General features: G+C 48.8%; 2 protein-coding genes across 5 annotated transcripts in view; one reads left to right on the forward strand and one right to left on the reverse strand.

The window, feature by feature from the left end:
- DCLRE1C (DNA cross-link repair 1C) overlaps window positions 1–5480 on the reverse strand; it is a 74264-nt gene extending 68784 nt beyond the window's left edge. Inside the window, exon 1 of one of the 2 annotated variants that reach the window (XM_077264644.1) lies at window positions 5282–5480. In XM_077264644.1, the coding sequence (XP_077120759.1) occupies window positions 5282–5390 (109 nt within the window). In that variant the 5' untranslated portion in view covers window positions 5391–5480. The remainder of the gene's footprint in view (window positions 1–5281) is intronic. The other variant, XM_077264647.1, reaches the window with a different exon arrangement.
- A 111-nt stretch (window positions 5481–5591) lies between these two features.
- MEIG1 (meiosis/spermiogenesis associated 1) lies at window positions 5592–12217 on the forward strand. Of its 3 annotated transcripts, none has more exons than XM_077264648.1 (3): window positions 5592–5746; window positions 8619–8822; window positions 12065–12217. In XM_077264648.1, exons 2-3 carry the CDS (start codon window positions 8664–8666, stop codon window positions 12191–12193), a joined length of 288 nt encoding a protein of 95 aa, XP_077120763.1. In that variant the 5' UTR covers window positions 5592–5746; window positions 8619–8663; the 3' UTR covers window positions 12194–12217. The 3 variants fall into 3 exon arrangements, with proteins under 3 accessions (XP_077120763.1, XP_077120765.1, XP_077120764.1); XM_077264650.1 differs by having other exon boundaries at window positions 5675–5780; XM_077264649.1 differs by having other exon boundaries at window positions 5735–5873.
- The last annotated feature ends 5244 nt before the right edge of the window (window positions 12218–17461 follow it).

Genomic DNA, 17461 nt, shown 5'->3' on the forward strand with positions numbered 1-17461 from the left:
GAAGGAGTTCCCAGAGATGCTTAGCACTTGTTGGCCCTTTTGCCTTCACTCTGCGGTCCAGCTCACCCCAAACCATCTCGATTGGGTTCAGGTCTGGTGACTGTGGAGGCCAGGTCATCTGGCGTAGCACCCCATCACTCTCCTTCTTGGTCAAATAGCCCTTACACAGCCTGGAGGTGTGTTTGGGGTCATTGTCCTGTTGAAAAATAAATGATGGTCCAACTAAACGCAAACCGGATGGAATAGCATGCTGCTGCAAGATGCTGTGGTAGCCATGCTGGTTCAGTATGCCTTCAATTTTGAATAAATCCCCAACAGTGTTACCAGCAAAGCACCCCCACACCATCACACCTCCTCCATGCTTCACGGTGGGAACCAGGCATGTAGAGTCCATCCATTCACCTTTTCTGCGTCGCACAAAGACACGGTGGTTGGAACCAAAGATCTCAAATTTGGACTCATCAGACCAAATCACAGATTTCCACTGGTCTAATGTCCATTCCTTGTGTTCTTTAGCACAAACAAGTCTCTTCTGCTTGTTGCCTGTCCTTAGCAGTGGTTTCCTAGCAGCTATTTTACCATGAAGGCCTGCTGCACAAAGTCCCCTCTGAACAGTTGTTGTAGAGATGTGTCTCCTGCTAGAACTCTGTGTGGCATTGACCTGGTCTCTAATCTGAGCTGCTGTTAACCTGCGATTTCTGAGGCTGGTGACTCGGATAAACTTATCCTCAGAAGCAGAGGTGACTCTTGGTCTTCCTTTCCTGGGGCAGTCCTCATGGGAGCCAGTTTCTTTGTAGCGCTTGATAGTTTTTGCCACTGCACTTGGGGACACTTTCAAAGTTTTCCCAATTTTTTGGACAGACTGACCTTCATTTCTTAAAGTGATGATGGCCAATCGTTTTTCTTTACTTAGAATTTGCATTATGGCAAGCTGCTTTTTTCTTGCCATAATACAAATTCTAACAGTCTATTCAGTAGGACTATCAGCTGTGTATCCACCAGACTTCTGCACAACACAACTGATGGTCCCAACCCCATTTATAAGGCAAGAAATCCCACTTATTAAACCTGACAGGGCACACCTGTGAAGTGAAAACCATTCCCGATGACTACCTCTTGAAGCTCATCAAGAGAATGCCAAGAGTGTGCAAAGCAGTCATTAAAGCAAAAGGTGGCTACTTTGAAGAACCTAGAATATAAGACATATTTTCAGTTGTTTCACACTTTTTTGCTAAGTATATAATTCCACATGTGTCAATTCATAGTTTTGAAGCCTTCAGTGTGAATGTACAATTTTCATAGTCATGAAAATACAGAAAAAACATTAAATGAGAAGATGTGTCCAAACTTTTGGTCTGTACTGTAAGCTCGGGGTCCAATCTCACACACACACACACACACACACACACACACACACACACACACACACACACACACACACACACTGTAACATACGCTCGGGCTCCGAACACACACACACACACACACTGTAAGATACGCTCGGGGTCCAATCACACACTGTAAGATAAGCTCGGGATCCGTTCACACACACACTGTAAGATAAGCTCAGGGTGCGATCACACACGCTGTAAGATAAGCTCGGGATCCTATCACACACACTGTAAGATAAGCTCATGGTCCGTTCACACACACTGTAAGATAAGCTCAGGGTCCGTTCACACACACTGTAAGATAAGCTCATGGTCCGTTCACACACACTGTAAGATAAGCTCAGGGTCCGTTCACACACACTGTAAGATAAGCTCAGGGTCCGTTCACACACACTGTAAGATAAGCTCAGGGTCCATTCACACACACTGTAAGATAAGCTCAGGGTCCGATCACACACACTGAAAGATAAGCTCAGGGTCCGATCACACACACTAGAAGATAAGCTCAGGATCCGATCACACACACCGTAAGATAAGCTCGGGGTCCGATCACACACACACACACACACACACACACACACACACAAACACAGATAAGCTCGGGATCCTATCACACACACTGTATGATAAGCACAGGGTCCGATCACACACACTAGAAGATAAGCTCGGGGTCCGATCACACACACACTGTAAGATAAGCTCGGGGTCCGATCACACACACACACACACACACACCCTGTAAGATAAGCTCAGGGTCCGAACACACACAGGGTAAGATAAGCTCGGGGTCCGATCACACACACTGTAACATAAGCTCGGGGTCCGATCACACACACTAGAAGATAAGCTCATGGTCCGATCACACACACTGTAAGATAAGCTCATGGTCCGATCACACACACTGTAAGATAAGCTCGGGGTGCGATCACACACACTAAGATAAGCTTGGGGACCGATCACACACACACACACACACACACACACACACACACACACACACACACACACGCTAAGATAAGCTCAGGGTCCGAACACACACACTAGAAGATAAGCTCAGGGTCCGAACACACACACACACACACGCTAAGATAAGCTCAGGGTCCGAACACACACACACACACACACTAAGATAAGCTCAGGGTCCGAACACACACACACACTAGAAGATAAGCTCAGGGTGCGATCACACACTGTAAGATAAGCTCAGGGTCCGATCACACACACTAGAAGATAAGCTCGGGGTCCGATCACACACACTAGAAGATAAGCTCAGGTGTTATGAACCGGTGACCTTGGAGCCGCATGAAACTTTCTCTGGAGTCGGTGGAACCTGTACTGACCGCAATCCTGAACTAACACCGCAACTAGAAGTAGCCGTGGGGTGTGCCTAACAAACCCTAGACACCTCGACACAGCCGGAGGACTAAATACCCCTATAGATGGAAATAGGAATGCTACCTTGCCTCAGAGCAGACCCCCAAAGGATAGGCAGCCCCCCACGAATAATGACTGTGAGTAGGAGAAGAATAGACACACGCAGGTAGAAAACAGGATTTAGCAAAAGAGGCCACTCTAGCTAAATAGGAAAGGATAGGACAGATTACTAGGCGGTCAGTATTACAACCCTTCCAAAAATATCCACAGCAGATAATACAAAAAGTTCCACAATCTAACTAAAGACATGGAATGTATATCTGCCACTCCAGAGAATCCAACAAGACTGAGAAAATACTGACACAATCTAAGCTGGACAAGAAAACACAAAGAATAGCACTGAACTGTTAAGCACACAGCATGTGTGCCACAGAAAAAAAAACCAGACACTTATCTTTGCTGATTTGGCAGAAAGGCAGGAGGAACCAGGCAGAGGTCCAACACCTCCCAACAACAATTGACAACTGGCAAGGACTAATGAATCCTGCACGCCTAAATACCCCAGTCAGAACTGCAATCAGCAGACACACCTGACCAGGACTGCAACCCAGGGACAATTGCATTACCACCTACTACCACCGGAGGGAACCCAAAAGCAGAATTCACAACACTCAGGGTCCGATCACAAACACACTGTAAGATAAGCTCAGGGTCTGATCACAAACACACTGTAAGATAAGCTCGGGGTCCGATCACACACACACTGTAAGATAAGCTTGAAGTCCGATCACACACACCGTAAGATAAGCTCAAGGTCCGATCACAAACACACTGTAAGATAAGCTCGGGGTCCGATCACACACACTAGAAGATAAGCTCAGGGTCCGATCACACACACTAGAAGATAAGCTCGGGGTCCGATCACACACACACTGTAAGATAAGCTCAGGGTCCGATCACACACACTAGAAGATAAGCTCAAGGTCTGATCACACACACACACTAGAAGATAAGCTTGGGGTCCGATCACACACACTGGAAGATAAGCTCGGGGTCCGATCACACACACTAGAAGATAAGCTCGGGGTCCGATCACACACACACTGGAAGATAAGCTCGGGGTCCGATCACACACACACTGTAAGATAAGCTCGGGGTCCGATCACACACACTAGAAGATAAGCTCGGGGTCCGATCACACACACACTAGAAGATAAGCTCGGGGTCCGATCACACACACTGTAAGATAAGCTCGGGGTCCGATCACACACACTAGAAGATAAGCTCGGGGTCCGATCACACACACTAGAAGATAAGCTCGGGGTCCGATCACACACACTGTAAGATAAGCTCGGGGTCCGATCACACACACACTAGAAGATAAGCTCGGGGTCCGATCACACACACTAGAAGATAAGCTCGGGGTCCGATCACACACACTGTAAGATAAGCTCGGGGTCCGATCACACACACTGTAAGATAAGCTCAGGGTCCGATCACACACACTAGAAGATAAGCTCGGGGTCTGATCACACACACTAGAAGATAAGCTTGGGGTCCGATCACACACACTGGAAGATAAGCTCGGGGTCCGATCACACACACTAGAAGATAAGCTCGGGGTCCGATCACACACACACTGTAAGATAAGCTCAGGGTCCGATCACACACACTGTAAGATAAGCTCGGGGTCCGATCACACACACTGTAAGATAAGCTCGGGGTCCGATCACACACACTAGAAGATAAGCTCGAGGTCTGATCACACACACTAGAAGATAAGCTTGGGGTCCGATCACACACACTAGAAGATAAGCTCGGGGTCCGATCACACACACACTAGAAGATAAGCTCGAGGTCTGATCACACACACTAGAAGATAAGCTTGGGGTCCGATCACACACACTGGAAGATAAGCTCGGGGTCCGATCACACACACTAGAAGATAAGCTTGGGGTCCGATCACACACACTGTAAGATAAGCTCAGGGTCCGATCACACACACACTATAAGATAAGCTCGGGGTCCGATCACACACACTAGAAGATAAGCTCGGGGTCCGATCACACACACTGTAAGATAAGCTCAGGGTCCGATCACACACACACTATAAGATAAGCTCGGGGTCCGATCACACACACTAGAAGATAAGCTCGGGGTCCGATCACACACACTGTAAGATAAGCTCAGGGTCCGATCACACACACTGTAAGATAAGCTCAGGGTCCGATCACACACACTATAAGATAAGCTCGGGGTCCGATCACACACACTAGAAGATAAGCTCGGGGTCCGATCACACACACTAGAAGATAAGCTCGGGGTCCGATCACACACACTGTACTCGGGGTCCGATCACGGCCGTCATGTTGTGACGCCAGACAGTCCGTACTTGCTGAGGAAGCACCGTGCCTGTCAGCCTTCCCAGGAATAGCAGCTCCCCCTGCTGGTCACTAGGTGCTAGGATCCCGTCCTAGGACAGTGCAGACACATACAGAACCGTGGGCGCCGCTTACCCTTGTGGCAGTGGGAGAGGAAATACGCTTTTGCGGAGAGATTCTCTCTATCAAACCTATCGATGGAAACAGAGGGATATTCCTTCATCCGGCCCTGGAAGGAGCTCATGTTATCAGCACAGGCAGGAATCAGGAGAAGCTGCGGACCAGGCAGCCGGAAGAAGCTGTGCAGTGTGCACAGCTCTGCATGTTACTCCATCATTTGAAGCCTAGCCAATCACCGCGTTGCTGTGCGGACTCAGCAACCAATCAGCTTTGAGCGCCGCTGTATTCTCAGGCCAAAAGAGCAGAGGGGCGCGGTCTCCGCTGTGCGGCTCCTCCCAGGGAAACATCACATCGGCCAGCTACAACGTCTGGTTCCGCCTACAAGCCTTGGGTGTGCAGGTTTGGCCTTTTCTACTGAGACAGCGCGTCAGCTGTTGCTAGGATACCGGAGCTGCCACTGCTGCTGATCGGTGCTTGCCGGTAGGTCGGGGGTAACACTTCCCGGACAGGAAAGGTTAATGACTGTCAGCCTTACTCTCCGTGTTACAGCAGTAGTGTGTGCGGGGGGACAGGGCGAGCGGTGTTTTCAGGACCCCCCCAGGGGAAGGTGAGTCTGTGTATGTAACCGCAGTGCGCACGGCTTTCTCCCTCCCGGTGACTTTCCCATGGAGACGTATGTGATTGTGTCCATGGGTTATTCCCAGAATCGCAGCTTATTCCCTATCTGCAGGGATGGCAGGTGTGTACTGGTCCCTGGGGATCAACATTCTAACCAGGATGAAGGCCATAACCACCACCCATCTGCAGGGACTGGCACTAACTATCATTGCCTGAGCGCACAGCTGTGAGTGAACTGTGGCTGGGACCCCCAGTGATCCCAGGACCCTCCCCCAGTGATCCCAGGACCCCCCAGTGATCCCAGGACCCTCCCCCAGTGATCTCAGTATCCCCCCAGTGATCTCAGGATCCCCCCAGTGATCTCAGGACCCCCCCAGTGATCTCAGGACCCTCCCCCAGTGATCCCAGGATCCCCCCAGTGATCTCAGGACCCCCCAGTGATTCCAGGACCCTCCCCCAGTGATCCCAGGACCCTCCCCCAGTGATCCTAGGACCCCCCAGTGATCCCAGGACCCTCCCCCAGTGATCCTAGGACCCCGCCCCCAGTGATCTCAGGACCCTCCCCCAGTGATCCCAGGATCCTCCCCAGTGATCTCAGGACCCCCCAGTGATTCCAGGACCCTCCCCCATTGATCCCAGGACCCTCCCCCAGTGATCCTAGGACCCCCCAGTGATCTCAGGACCGTCCCCCAGTGATCCTAGGACCCCCCTAGTGATCTCAGGACCCTCCCCCAGTGATCCCAGGACCTTCCCCCAGTTATCTCAGTATCCCCCCCCAGTGATCTCAGTATCCACCCCAGTGATCCTAGAACCCCCCCAAGTGATCTCAGGACCCTCCCCCAGTGATCTCAGGACCCTCCCCCAGTGATCTCAGTATCCACCCCAGTGATCCTAGGACCCCGTAGTGATCCCAGGACCCTCCCCCAGTGATCTCAGTATCCCCCCCAGTGTTCTCAGTATCCACCCCCAGCGATCCCAGGACCCTCCCCCAGCGATCCCAGGACCCTCCCCCAGTGATCCCAGGATCCCCCCCAGTGATCCAAGGACCCCCCAGTGATCTCAGGACCCTCCCCCAGTGATCCCAGGACCCTCCCCCAGTGATCTCAGTATCCCCCCCAGTGATTTCAGTATCCCCCCCAGTGATCCCAGGATCCCCCCCAGTGATCCCAGGATCCCACCCAGTGATCCCAGGACCCCCCAGTGGTTCCAGGACCCTTCCCCAGTGATCCCAGGACCCTCCCCCGTGATCCCAGGACCCTCCCCCCAGTGATCCCAGGATTCCCCCCGGTGATCTCAGGACCCCTCCCCCGTGATCTCAGTATCCCTCCAGAGATCCCAGGACCCTCCCTCCAGTGATCTCAGGACCCTTCCCCCAGTGATCCCAGGACCCCTCCCCCAGTGATCTCAGTATCCCCCCAGTGATCCCAGGATCCCCCTAGTGATCTCAGGACCCTCCCCAAGTGATCCCAGGATCCCCCCCAGTGATCCCAGGACCCCCCAGTGATCCCAGGACCCTCCCCAGTGATCTCAGTATCCACCCCCAGTAATCCCAGGATCCCCCCAGTGATCCCAGGACCCTCCCCCAGTGATCCCAGGACCCTCCCCCCAGTGATCTCAGGACCCTCCCCCCAGTGATCCCAGGACCCTCCCCCCAGTGATCCCAGGACCCTCCCCCCAGTGATCCCAGGACCCTCCCCCCAGTGATCCCAGGACCCTCCCCCCAGTGATCCCAGGACCCTCCCCCCAGTGATCTCAGGTCCCCTCCCCCAGTGATCTCAGTATCCCCCCCAGTGATCCCATGATCCCCCCAGTGATCTCAGGACCCTCCCCCAGTGATCCCAGGACCCTCCAGTGATCCCAGGACCCTCCCCCCAGTGATCTCAGGACCCTTCCCCAGTGATCTCAGGACCCTTCCCCAGTGATCTCAGGATCCTTCCTCAGTTATTCCAGGACCCTCCCCCAGTGATCTCAGGACCCTCCAGTGATCCCAAGACCCCCCCAGTGATCCCAGGATCCCCCTAGTGATCTCAGGACCCTCCCCCAGTGATCCCAGCACCCCCCCCCAGGGATCCCAGGACCCCTCCCCCCAGTGATCTCAGTATCCCCCCCAGTGATCCCAGGACCCCACCCCCCAGTGATCTCAGTATCCCCTCAGTCATCCTAGGACCCCCCCAATGATATCTGCCCCATCCACTGTCTATGAGATCACTGGAAATAGCCGAATGCTGAGCTTCACTTTCTCCAGCAGTTCCATAGTCAATAATTGGAACAAGCACCCCTCTGCTCAACTCAGGGTGGTTTGGGAACCAAGACCAAGATTCATTCTGGGAATACCCCTTTAAAGGGAATTTATCACCAGGTTTTTGCAGCCAAATCTGATAGCAGCATGATGTGCGAGCAGAGAACCTGATTCCTGTAAGATTTGTGGCTGCATTGCCCATGGTACGGCCAATCTATGCGCTAAGTACCTTTTTTTTTTTTACTGTGTTTTTCATAGCAATTTTGCGGATCAATATTTCATATATACACTATATATCGCTTTTTTCCCATTTTCTATGGCAGTAGTGCAGTTTCAATGCTCTAGAATATAATCATTCTTGTATATATTCGGATAGATACGATATAATAACAATTCATGTTTCTCTGTATTTCATGATCGTCATCCTTGCTTGATACATAAAATATGTGAAGTGCAGCAAAGCTGCTTTTCCCACGTTCTCACTTCTCTCTTCAGAGATCAATCTGACATAACTGAATCCGGCCAGGAGCTCTTAGTACGATGTCGGAAGCAGAATCTGGTGCCATTAGCTCTGAAGTTACACCAAGATCAATGACTCGTGCCAAGAAGTGGTCGGATGAGATCGAAAACCTGTACAGATTCCAAACCGCTGGCTACAGAGATGAAGTGGAGTACAGACATATCAAGCAAGTGGACACGGTGAGAGCTGGGCGCAGGTCTGAGGGAATGCAGCCTGCTAGAAGATGAAGCTGGAACTGGGGTAGAAACACTATTCGCCTAGCACCCGAAACATAAGGGCAGATTACCGGAGTAACTGACAACCAGATCACAGTAACCAGTCTGTGGGTGGGATGTGGCATCAGTCTGTGGGTGGGATGTAGCCCAATCTGTGGGTGGGATGTAGCCCAATCTGTGGGTGGGATGTAGCCCAACCTGTGGGTGGGATGTAGCCCAACCTGTGGGTGGGATGTAGCCCAATCTGTGGGTGGGATGTAGCACCAGTCTGTGGGTGGGATGTAGCCCAATCTGTGGGTGGGATGTAGCCCAATCTGTGGGTGGGATGTAGCACCAGTCTGTGGGTGGGATGTAGCACCAGTCTGTGGGTGGGATGTAGCACCAGTCTGTGGGTGGGATGTAGCACCAGTCTGTGGGTGGGATGTAGCCCAATCTGTGGGTGGGATGTAGCACCAGTCTGTGGGTGGGATGTAGCCCAATCTGTGGGTGGGATGTAGCGCCAGTCTGTGAGTGGGATGTAGCATCAGTCTGTGGGTGGGATGTAGCGCCAGTCTGTGGGTGGGATGTAGCCCAATCTGTGGGTGGGATGTAGCATCAGTCTGTGGGTGGGATGTAGCACCAGTCTGTGGGTGGGATGTAGCATCAGTCTGTAGGTGGGATGTAGCGCCAGTCTGTGGGTGGGATGTAGCGCCAGTCTGTGGGTGGGATGTAGCACCAGTATGTGGGTGGGATGTAGCAGCAGTATGTGGGTGGGATGTAGCAGCAGTCTGTGGGTGGGATGTAGCACCAGTCTGTGGGTGGGATGTAGCGCCAGTCTGTGGGTGGGATGTAGCGCCAGTCTGTGGGTGGGATGTAGCGCCAGTCTGTGGGTGGGATGTAGCGCCAGTCTGTGGGTGGGATGTAGCGCCAGTCTGTGGGTGGGATGTAGCGCCAGTCTGTGGGTGGGATGTAGCGCCAGTCTGTGGGTGGGATGTAGCGCCAGTCTGTGGGTGGGATGTAGCGCCAGTCTGTGGGTGGGATGTAGCGCCAGTCTGTGGGTGGGATGTAGCAGCAGTCTGCGGGTGGGATGTAGCGCCAGTCTGCGGGTGGGATGTAGCGCCAGTCTGCGGGTGGGATGTAGCGCCAGTCTGCGGGTGGGATGTAGCGCCAGTCTGTGGGTGGGATGTAGCGCCAGTCTGTGGGTGGGATGTAGTGCCAGTCTGTGGGTGGGATGTAGCGCCAGTCTGTGGGTGGGATGTATTAGCCAACAAGATAAAATTCAATTCTTGAAGTCAGTGTGTTGGAATCAGGAAACATGGGTAAGTGTAAAGATCTGGGTCACATTGAGCTAAATTGTGAAGTCTAGATACCTCGGTCTGGACACCTCCAACAGAGCAGTGTCACGATTCCTCCACTCAGTGAATGATTGCTATGCTGTTCTGCGGAACTGTCTTGCTGAGCTTTCTGTGTCTTGATTGACAGCTTGGTTGTCCAATCCTGTGATGGGCTTGCTGGGCTGTTGGTGCCTTGATTGATAGCTCAGCTATCCAATCTGTGACTGGGAGGTGCTGGAATTTCTCCAGGTGTCCTGGTTATTGCCCAGCTACATAACTGAGCTGTCTGCCCCTGATCCCTGCGAGACGTAGTTTGTGCTTCTTGGTGAGAGTTAGCCTGATTCTGTTATTCTGAGTTCTGATCTTCTGCTGCCTGACCCTTTGGACCATGTTCTGACTACCCCTTTGTCTTGACCTTTGATCTGCTATCTCTAGTTATTGACCTTAGGCCATGTGCACACGTTGCGGATTTCTTGCAGAAATTTCCTGAAGAAAACCGGAAATTTTCTGCAAGAAATCCGCATTTTTTTTTTGCGGTTTTTTTCAGTTTTTTTCGCGTTTTTTTAGCATTCTGCAAGCGTAATTAGCTTGCAGAATGCTAAAGTTTTCCAAGCGATCTGTAGCATCGCTTGGAAAACTGACTGACAAGTTGGTCACACTTGTCAAACATACTGTTTGACAAGTGTGACCAACTTGTTACTATAGATGCTGCTTATGCAGCATCTATAGTAAAAGATAGAATGTTTAAAAATAATAAAAAAAATGCTTATACTCACCCAGACATCTCATCAGCGGCGTCCGTTCGTCTTCCTATAGCTGGTCTGTGCGCACAGGGCCTTCCGTGACGTCACGGTCACGTGAGCGGTCACATGACCGCTCACGACCAATCACAGGACAGTGACGTCATCGGCAAGGTCCTTCGCCGCACATCAGCTACAGGAACCGAACGGCAGCGTGCAGCGGTGAGGCGGGAACACTGCGCGGGACATCGAGGGTGAGTATAGGACTATTTTTTATTTTAATTCTTATTTTTTATCACTTATATGGTGCCCAGTGCGTGGAGGAGAGTCTCCTCTCCTCCACCCTGGGTACCAACCGCACATAATCTGCTTACTTCCCGCATGGTGTGCACAGCCCCGTGCGGGAAGTAAGCAGATCAATGGACTCCTAGGTGTGCGGAATCCCTGCAATTCCGCATTTTTAATGAACATGTTGATTTTTTTTCCGCTATGCGATTTTTTTCGCGGAAAAAATCGCAACATTTGCACAAAAAATGCGGAATACCTTGTAAATAATAGGAGGCATATGTTAGCGTTTTTTTTCGCGTTTTTATCACGTTTTTATAGCGAAAAAACGCGAAAAAAACGCTAAAAATCCTGAACGTGTGCACTGCGACTTGACTTGCGCTTTCATCTTTTCCCTTGGCTATCTACGTACTTTCTTGGTATTGACCCTGGAACATCTGACTCTCCTACCTCACGGTCTGTCCGTGAGTAGTGATTAGCATCACCAGCAGGTCTTTGGTTTTTCCAGCTATGCAAAGGTTTAGACCGGCTAAAAGTGCTTCAAAGAAGGACAACTGGTGAACCAATGGCAATAAAATTTGATGATACATGTGGAGAGCAAAGGCTTGCGCAGTGGTGTGTCTAGGATTTATGGCAAGAATTCAGTTTGCAGTATGGCAGATCCCATAGTAACCTATGCGGTCAGTGCAGGACAGCTGGATACGTTGCTGTGACTGCACCACCCTGTTCTCGTTGTCCCCCATCTTTTGTAATTGTAGCCCAAACGTGACATAAAATGAATATCAGGACTGCTGCTCAGACACAGACTGTATTGGCACTGACTCTCCAGATTTGATAGTAAGAAACAAGTAATTTTTTCTTTTCTTAGGTGGATCGCTGGCCGGATACTGGATTTGTAAAAAAGTTGCAAAGAAAGGACAATACATTTTACTACTACAACAAGAGCAGAGAATGTGAAGATAAAGAAGTCCATAAAGTAAAAGTGTATGCCTACTGAATAAATGTCCTTGCATTGCCCTAATCTATTCTTCTTGGTTTATTTATGCATTTATTACATCTTAGGTATGTGTGCCAGACTTCATTATGACAGGTATACCCCATACCCATGCTCAGGTTTGTATTATGCATAGCGGCAGACCATGCGGCTGTGGTGGGGCCTGGGCCGCTCTGCACTGAGCCCCCTACTCCTGTCATCACAATTTCAGTCATATCCTCTCCCTGATCCACCATTTTGCCTGTTCCTGTGAGTCTGAGATTCCCCCTGTATAGAACAGAATGAGGCAAGGTGAGTAATGTTTATTTTTCTTTTTTAAATGTCACTAGTTGTAGGTCTCATTATACTGAGTGAGGCGCTATGGGGGCCATCATACTGTGTGAAGTGCTGTTGAGGTATTATATTGAGTTGGGGACTTTGGTGCCACCATATTGGGGGACGTTAGGGGCCATCATACTGAGTGGGGGCTGGGGAGCATCATACTGATGAGCCATCGTGTGGTGGGATGTAAACAAAGAGGACAGCAAGTACAATGAAACCCGTTTTTTAAAAATTACAAAAATCTTTTATTAAATAATAGCAATATCATAGCATCATGATCAAAATGACTATGCCACATACTGTATATGGACAAAAGGAATTAAACATGAAGGACTCGAGCAATGAAAGATCTGAGGCAAGCACAAACTGTATAAGGACCAGGAGATCCTAAAAACGCTGTCACAATAGTACATATCATAGTAATCCCACATAAGTACAACTACGGCAGTATATACCGTAAACTTCTATATACTGAGCATGATTCAGCATGAAGGCAAAAATGCCTCTAGTTCAACGCCGCATTTAGAAGGGGACAAATTAGATCTAATGAAAAAATGACAGTGCAATAGGAGAGATCCTTACCCATGTAACTCCCTGTGAGATGTCAGACCACTCAGCCCCAACGCGCGTTTCACATGGGCTTCCTTCCGTGTGTGGGAGGATGTGCAGTCCATGATACTCTGTTGTGGAGACATCATACTGAATGGGGACTGTTGGGGTACCAAACTGAGTGGAGGGATTTTGGGGTACCATACTGAGTGGAGGGCTGTTGAGTTATCATATTGGGGATATCTGGGGACCATTATACTCAGTGGGGGCTGTTTGAGCATAATACCGAGAGGTAATTATACTGTGGCTGTGTTACTGTGTGGAGTGCTCTGGGGGTGTAATACTGAGTGGGCAATGTGGGAACATCATAGTGAGCGGGGGCCATTATACTGATAGGTCATCATACTGTATGGAGGCTATGATACTGTGCGTGGGGGATCTTTGGAACCATATTTATCCATATTAACTTCCTGTTTGGGAAAAACCCTTTATGTGTATTATAGATATAACTGAAACCTGTGACCTGTCCTTTGTTTTTGTGAACCAAACTTAAAGCATCTACGGTGCTTTGATTTAATCTCCACAATAGTCCCGTATGGTTGGGGCCTAAGGCAGAGCCTACATGGACGCTTCGGCCCTGATTCATCAAACCTAACATTTTGAACGTCAGTCTTGATGGGTGACTTGTTCACTGGACTAAGATTTACCAAATAAGAGTATAAGTATTAAGCGGTGTGCATCTCCTAATGCATTCACATTTCATTGGGTTATATAATTATATGCAGCAAATAGAACATTTCAGTTGACTCAAGAGAATAATCAGAGCGTAATGAATATAAAACAAGGGCAATTAAAAGCTAACAAAGGCATATAGGGGGTAAAAAAATAGAAAGAAGTGAGTAGGAGTGGAAGGAAGTGGGGGATTTCCAAAGATAAATGAGTAGGGATGGATGGAGGCAACTGGGGAGACTTCCAAAGATTATCTCAGTACAATACAAAAATTAATTATATCACAGAACCGTAAGTCCATCCGCTTTTTATCTAAAGGTCATAAGAAACGAATGGCACTATATAACTGTAAAGTAAAGCTCAAAAGTGTAGACTATCTGATTGTAGTGAAAGGCATAGGTCAGCCAAGGCATCCATGTCTTAAGAGGCCATGGGTTCTGCAGGACCAGCTACAAAAATCCTCCAGTCTATGAATCTCATGTACATTGACAGACCATTTTTGTGGTGATGGGGGGGCCTCCACTATGCGCTTTAGCTGCCACGTGTGTAATAAGCTTCTCCCTGGATGGTTTCTAAGTGGGATAAGGTCTACTGAGTGCAGTCATTTCTAATAAATCCTTAAAATCAGATTTTGTGATCTTGGTTTTTTTTTTTCAACAAAGGTCCAAAAGGATTTAATAAATATGGTTTTCCACTACTTGGACAACCCCCTTCTCAATCCCTGTAAAATAACACCTATACTCACCTCCAGTTCCAGCTCTGTGCCAGCAGTGTTAGCATCGGCCCTCCCGGGTATTGTGTCACATTGTGATGTCACCCAATCCATACCGCCACTCTGCCCTGGCTTCACTTTCCTTCAGATAAATCAGACATCCGGAGAAAGCGAGAGCTGCTCTCACACTTCCTCCAGATGTCCATCACATACGAATGAGTGGAGAGTGAAGCCAGACTGGCCTCAATGAGCCATAGGAGAGCTAGTGCCAACACTGCTGGTACGGAACAAGAGGTGAGTATGGGTGTTATTATTCTACGGAGGGAAGCATAGGGGTTGTCTGAGTAGTAGACAGCCCCTTTAGGGGACAATGTCACTAAATATGGGAAAGAGGGCCAACTTAGGAGCAGCCCCTCCAACAAAGATATGAGTTGGATATTTTGTAAACATATCGTCTGGGGTTTTATAGGATTTGGCGCCTCTTTCAGCTCCTCTACAGCATTGCCAGAATTGTATGCCACTCCAGGGCTGGAGGACGTTTCTGTCATAGTATTTGCCCCTTTTGTAGGCTACATTATGATTTGTTGAGTGTGCTCGTGCGTGGCCATGGATTGTTTTTAAAAATGTTGTAATTGGCCAGGATTGGTGAAAATAAAACGCCAAAAGTCACCACATTTTTGCAACGTTTCAAACTATTTTATGCCAGAAACCTACAGTGAACTGCTTGATGAATCAGTTCCTTGGTCTTTAGCAACTTTCCAATTTTGTAGAAAGTCTTGCCATCTCCGTGTGCTGTTTCACCATTACTCCCAAGCACCATGCCCGCTGCCTTAGGGTCATACTTGATTCCAAGCTTTCATTCACCCCCCACATCCGATCACTGGCTCGCTTTTCTTATCTGCATCTCAAAAACATTTCTAGAATTCGCCCTTTTCTTACTTTCGACTCTGCAAAAACTCTTACTGTTTCACTCATTCATTCTCGTCTGGACTATTGTAACTCTCTACTAATCGGCCTCCCTCTTACCAAACTCTCCCCTCTCCAATCTGTCCTGAATGCTGCTGCCAGGATCATATTCCTCACCAACCGTTACACCGATGCCTCTACCTTGTGCCAGTCATTACACTGGTTACCCATCCACTCCAGAATCCAGTACAAAACTACTACCCTCATCCACAAAGCACTCCATGGCTCAGCTCCACCCTACATCTCCTCCCTGGTCTCGGCCTACCACCTGTTGTGAATTCTGCTCTTGGGCTCCCTCCGGTGGTTATAAGTGGTAGTGCTGCTGTCTTTGGATCGCAGCATTCATCAGGTGTGTCCACTTATTGCAATTCTGACTGGGCTATTTAGTCTTGCTTGACCCTTTAGTTAGTGCCAGTTGTCCATTGTTTCCTGGAGGATTCATTTCCCTGCCTGGTCTCTCTTGCTTGCTGTTCATTTCAACAAAGATAAGTTCTGGCTTTGTTTTTTGCAGTCCACATGCTGTGGGCCTGATCGTTCAAGTTATTTTCCATGTTTTGTTTTGTCCAGCTTGGTCTGTATAAGGATTTGCTCAGCCAAGCTGGTATCTCTGGAGATGCAGATATACCCTCCATATCTTTAGTTAGATGTGGAGATTTTGTATTTTCTGTGGTGGATATTTTCTAGTGTTTTAATACTGACCGCATAATACTCTGTCCTATCCTTTCTATTTAGCTAGAAGTGGCCTCCTTTGCTAAATTCTGATTTCAGTCTGCGTATGTTATTTCCCTCTCCTCTCACAGTCAATATTTGTGGGGGGCTGTCTATCCTTTGGGGATTTTCTCTGAGGCAAGATAGTTTTCCCTTTTCTATCTCTAGGGGTAATTAGTCCTCCGGCTGTGTCGAGATGTCCAGGGAGTGTTAGGTACATTCCACGGCTACTTCTAGTTGCGGTGTTAAGTTCAGAGTCTGCGGTCAGTACCGATACCACCTTCTCCAGAGTACGTCTCATGCTGCTCCTAGGCCACCAGATCATAACAACCACCCTACCAGTGCCCTCCGCTCTGCTAATGATCTGTGGTTAGCATCCTCAATAATCAGAACCTCCCACTCCCGTCTCCAAGACTTTTCACGTGCTGCGCCAATTCTTTGGAATGCACTACCTAGGGTAATATGATTAATCCCCCATCCCCACAGCTTTAAGCGTGCCCTATAAACGCATTTGTTCAGACTGGCCTACCGCCTCAATGCATTAACCTAACTATCCCTGTGTGGCCCATTCAAAAAACTTAAACCATAATCAGGTTCCACGCATCATGCTCTCATACACTTTATACAGTTAATAGCCCTCTGTGTCTGTACTGCTACATACTTAGGCAGTTAACTGGTTCATGCAGCTTTACATGAACACCTGATCCTTACACTATGGCTGGTCCGAACAACGAAAGCAATTGTTACCATCCACCTCTCGTGTCTCCCCTTTTCCTCATAGTTGTAAGCTTGCGAGCAGGGCCCTCATTCCTCCTGGTATCTGTTTTGAACTGTGATTTCTGTTATGCTGTAATGTCTATTGTCTGCATAAGTCCCCTCTATAATGTAAAGTGCTGCGGAATATGTTGGCGCTATAGAAAGAAAATTATTATTATTATTTTTTCCCAGAGAAGTGGAAGCTTTTACAGCTGCAAGCTAGTAATACTTGTAGATTTATTATTGGATGTGATAGAAGCCCCTCGGTGTAATGTGTAGGGGTCCCACCTCTTGTGTCCAATCACTGGCATCTACCATGTCATGTAGGACAGGGCATTTCTTAATGAATATACTTTCTGAAGAGGGGAATTTTTATTATAAAAACGAAGACACTGGCGCTCCTAACCAAAAATTAGAAGTTTGGAAAAAAAAAGAGGTAGTCCTTTGTGTAGAATGCTGCTGGTGAATGCCACAGGTTCTGTGTGCGCCTGTTAAAATGAATGGTGGGTTACTAATTGGAATAATATTCA

The sequence above is a fragment of the Ranitomeya variabilis genome, chromosome 5 (assembly GCF_051348905.1).
Source record: "Ranitomeya variabilis isolate aRanVar5 chromosome 5, aRanVar5.hap1, whole genome shotgun sequence".
Taxonomy (NCBI): Eukaryota; Metazoa; Chordata; class Amphibia; order Anura; family Dendrobatidae; genus Ranitomeya; species Ranitomeya variabilis.

Bases quoted from the DNA above. Each gene is read 5' to 3' on its own strand.
- MEIG1 (XM_077264648.1), top strand. From the start codon at position 8,664: ATGTCGGAAGCAGAATCTGGTGCCATTAGCTCTGAAGTTACACCAAGA. The intron at 8,823-12,064 runs GTGAGAGCTGGG...TTCTTTTCTTAG, and splicing joins ATATCAAGCAAGTGGACACG to GTGGATCGCTGGCCGGATAC.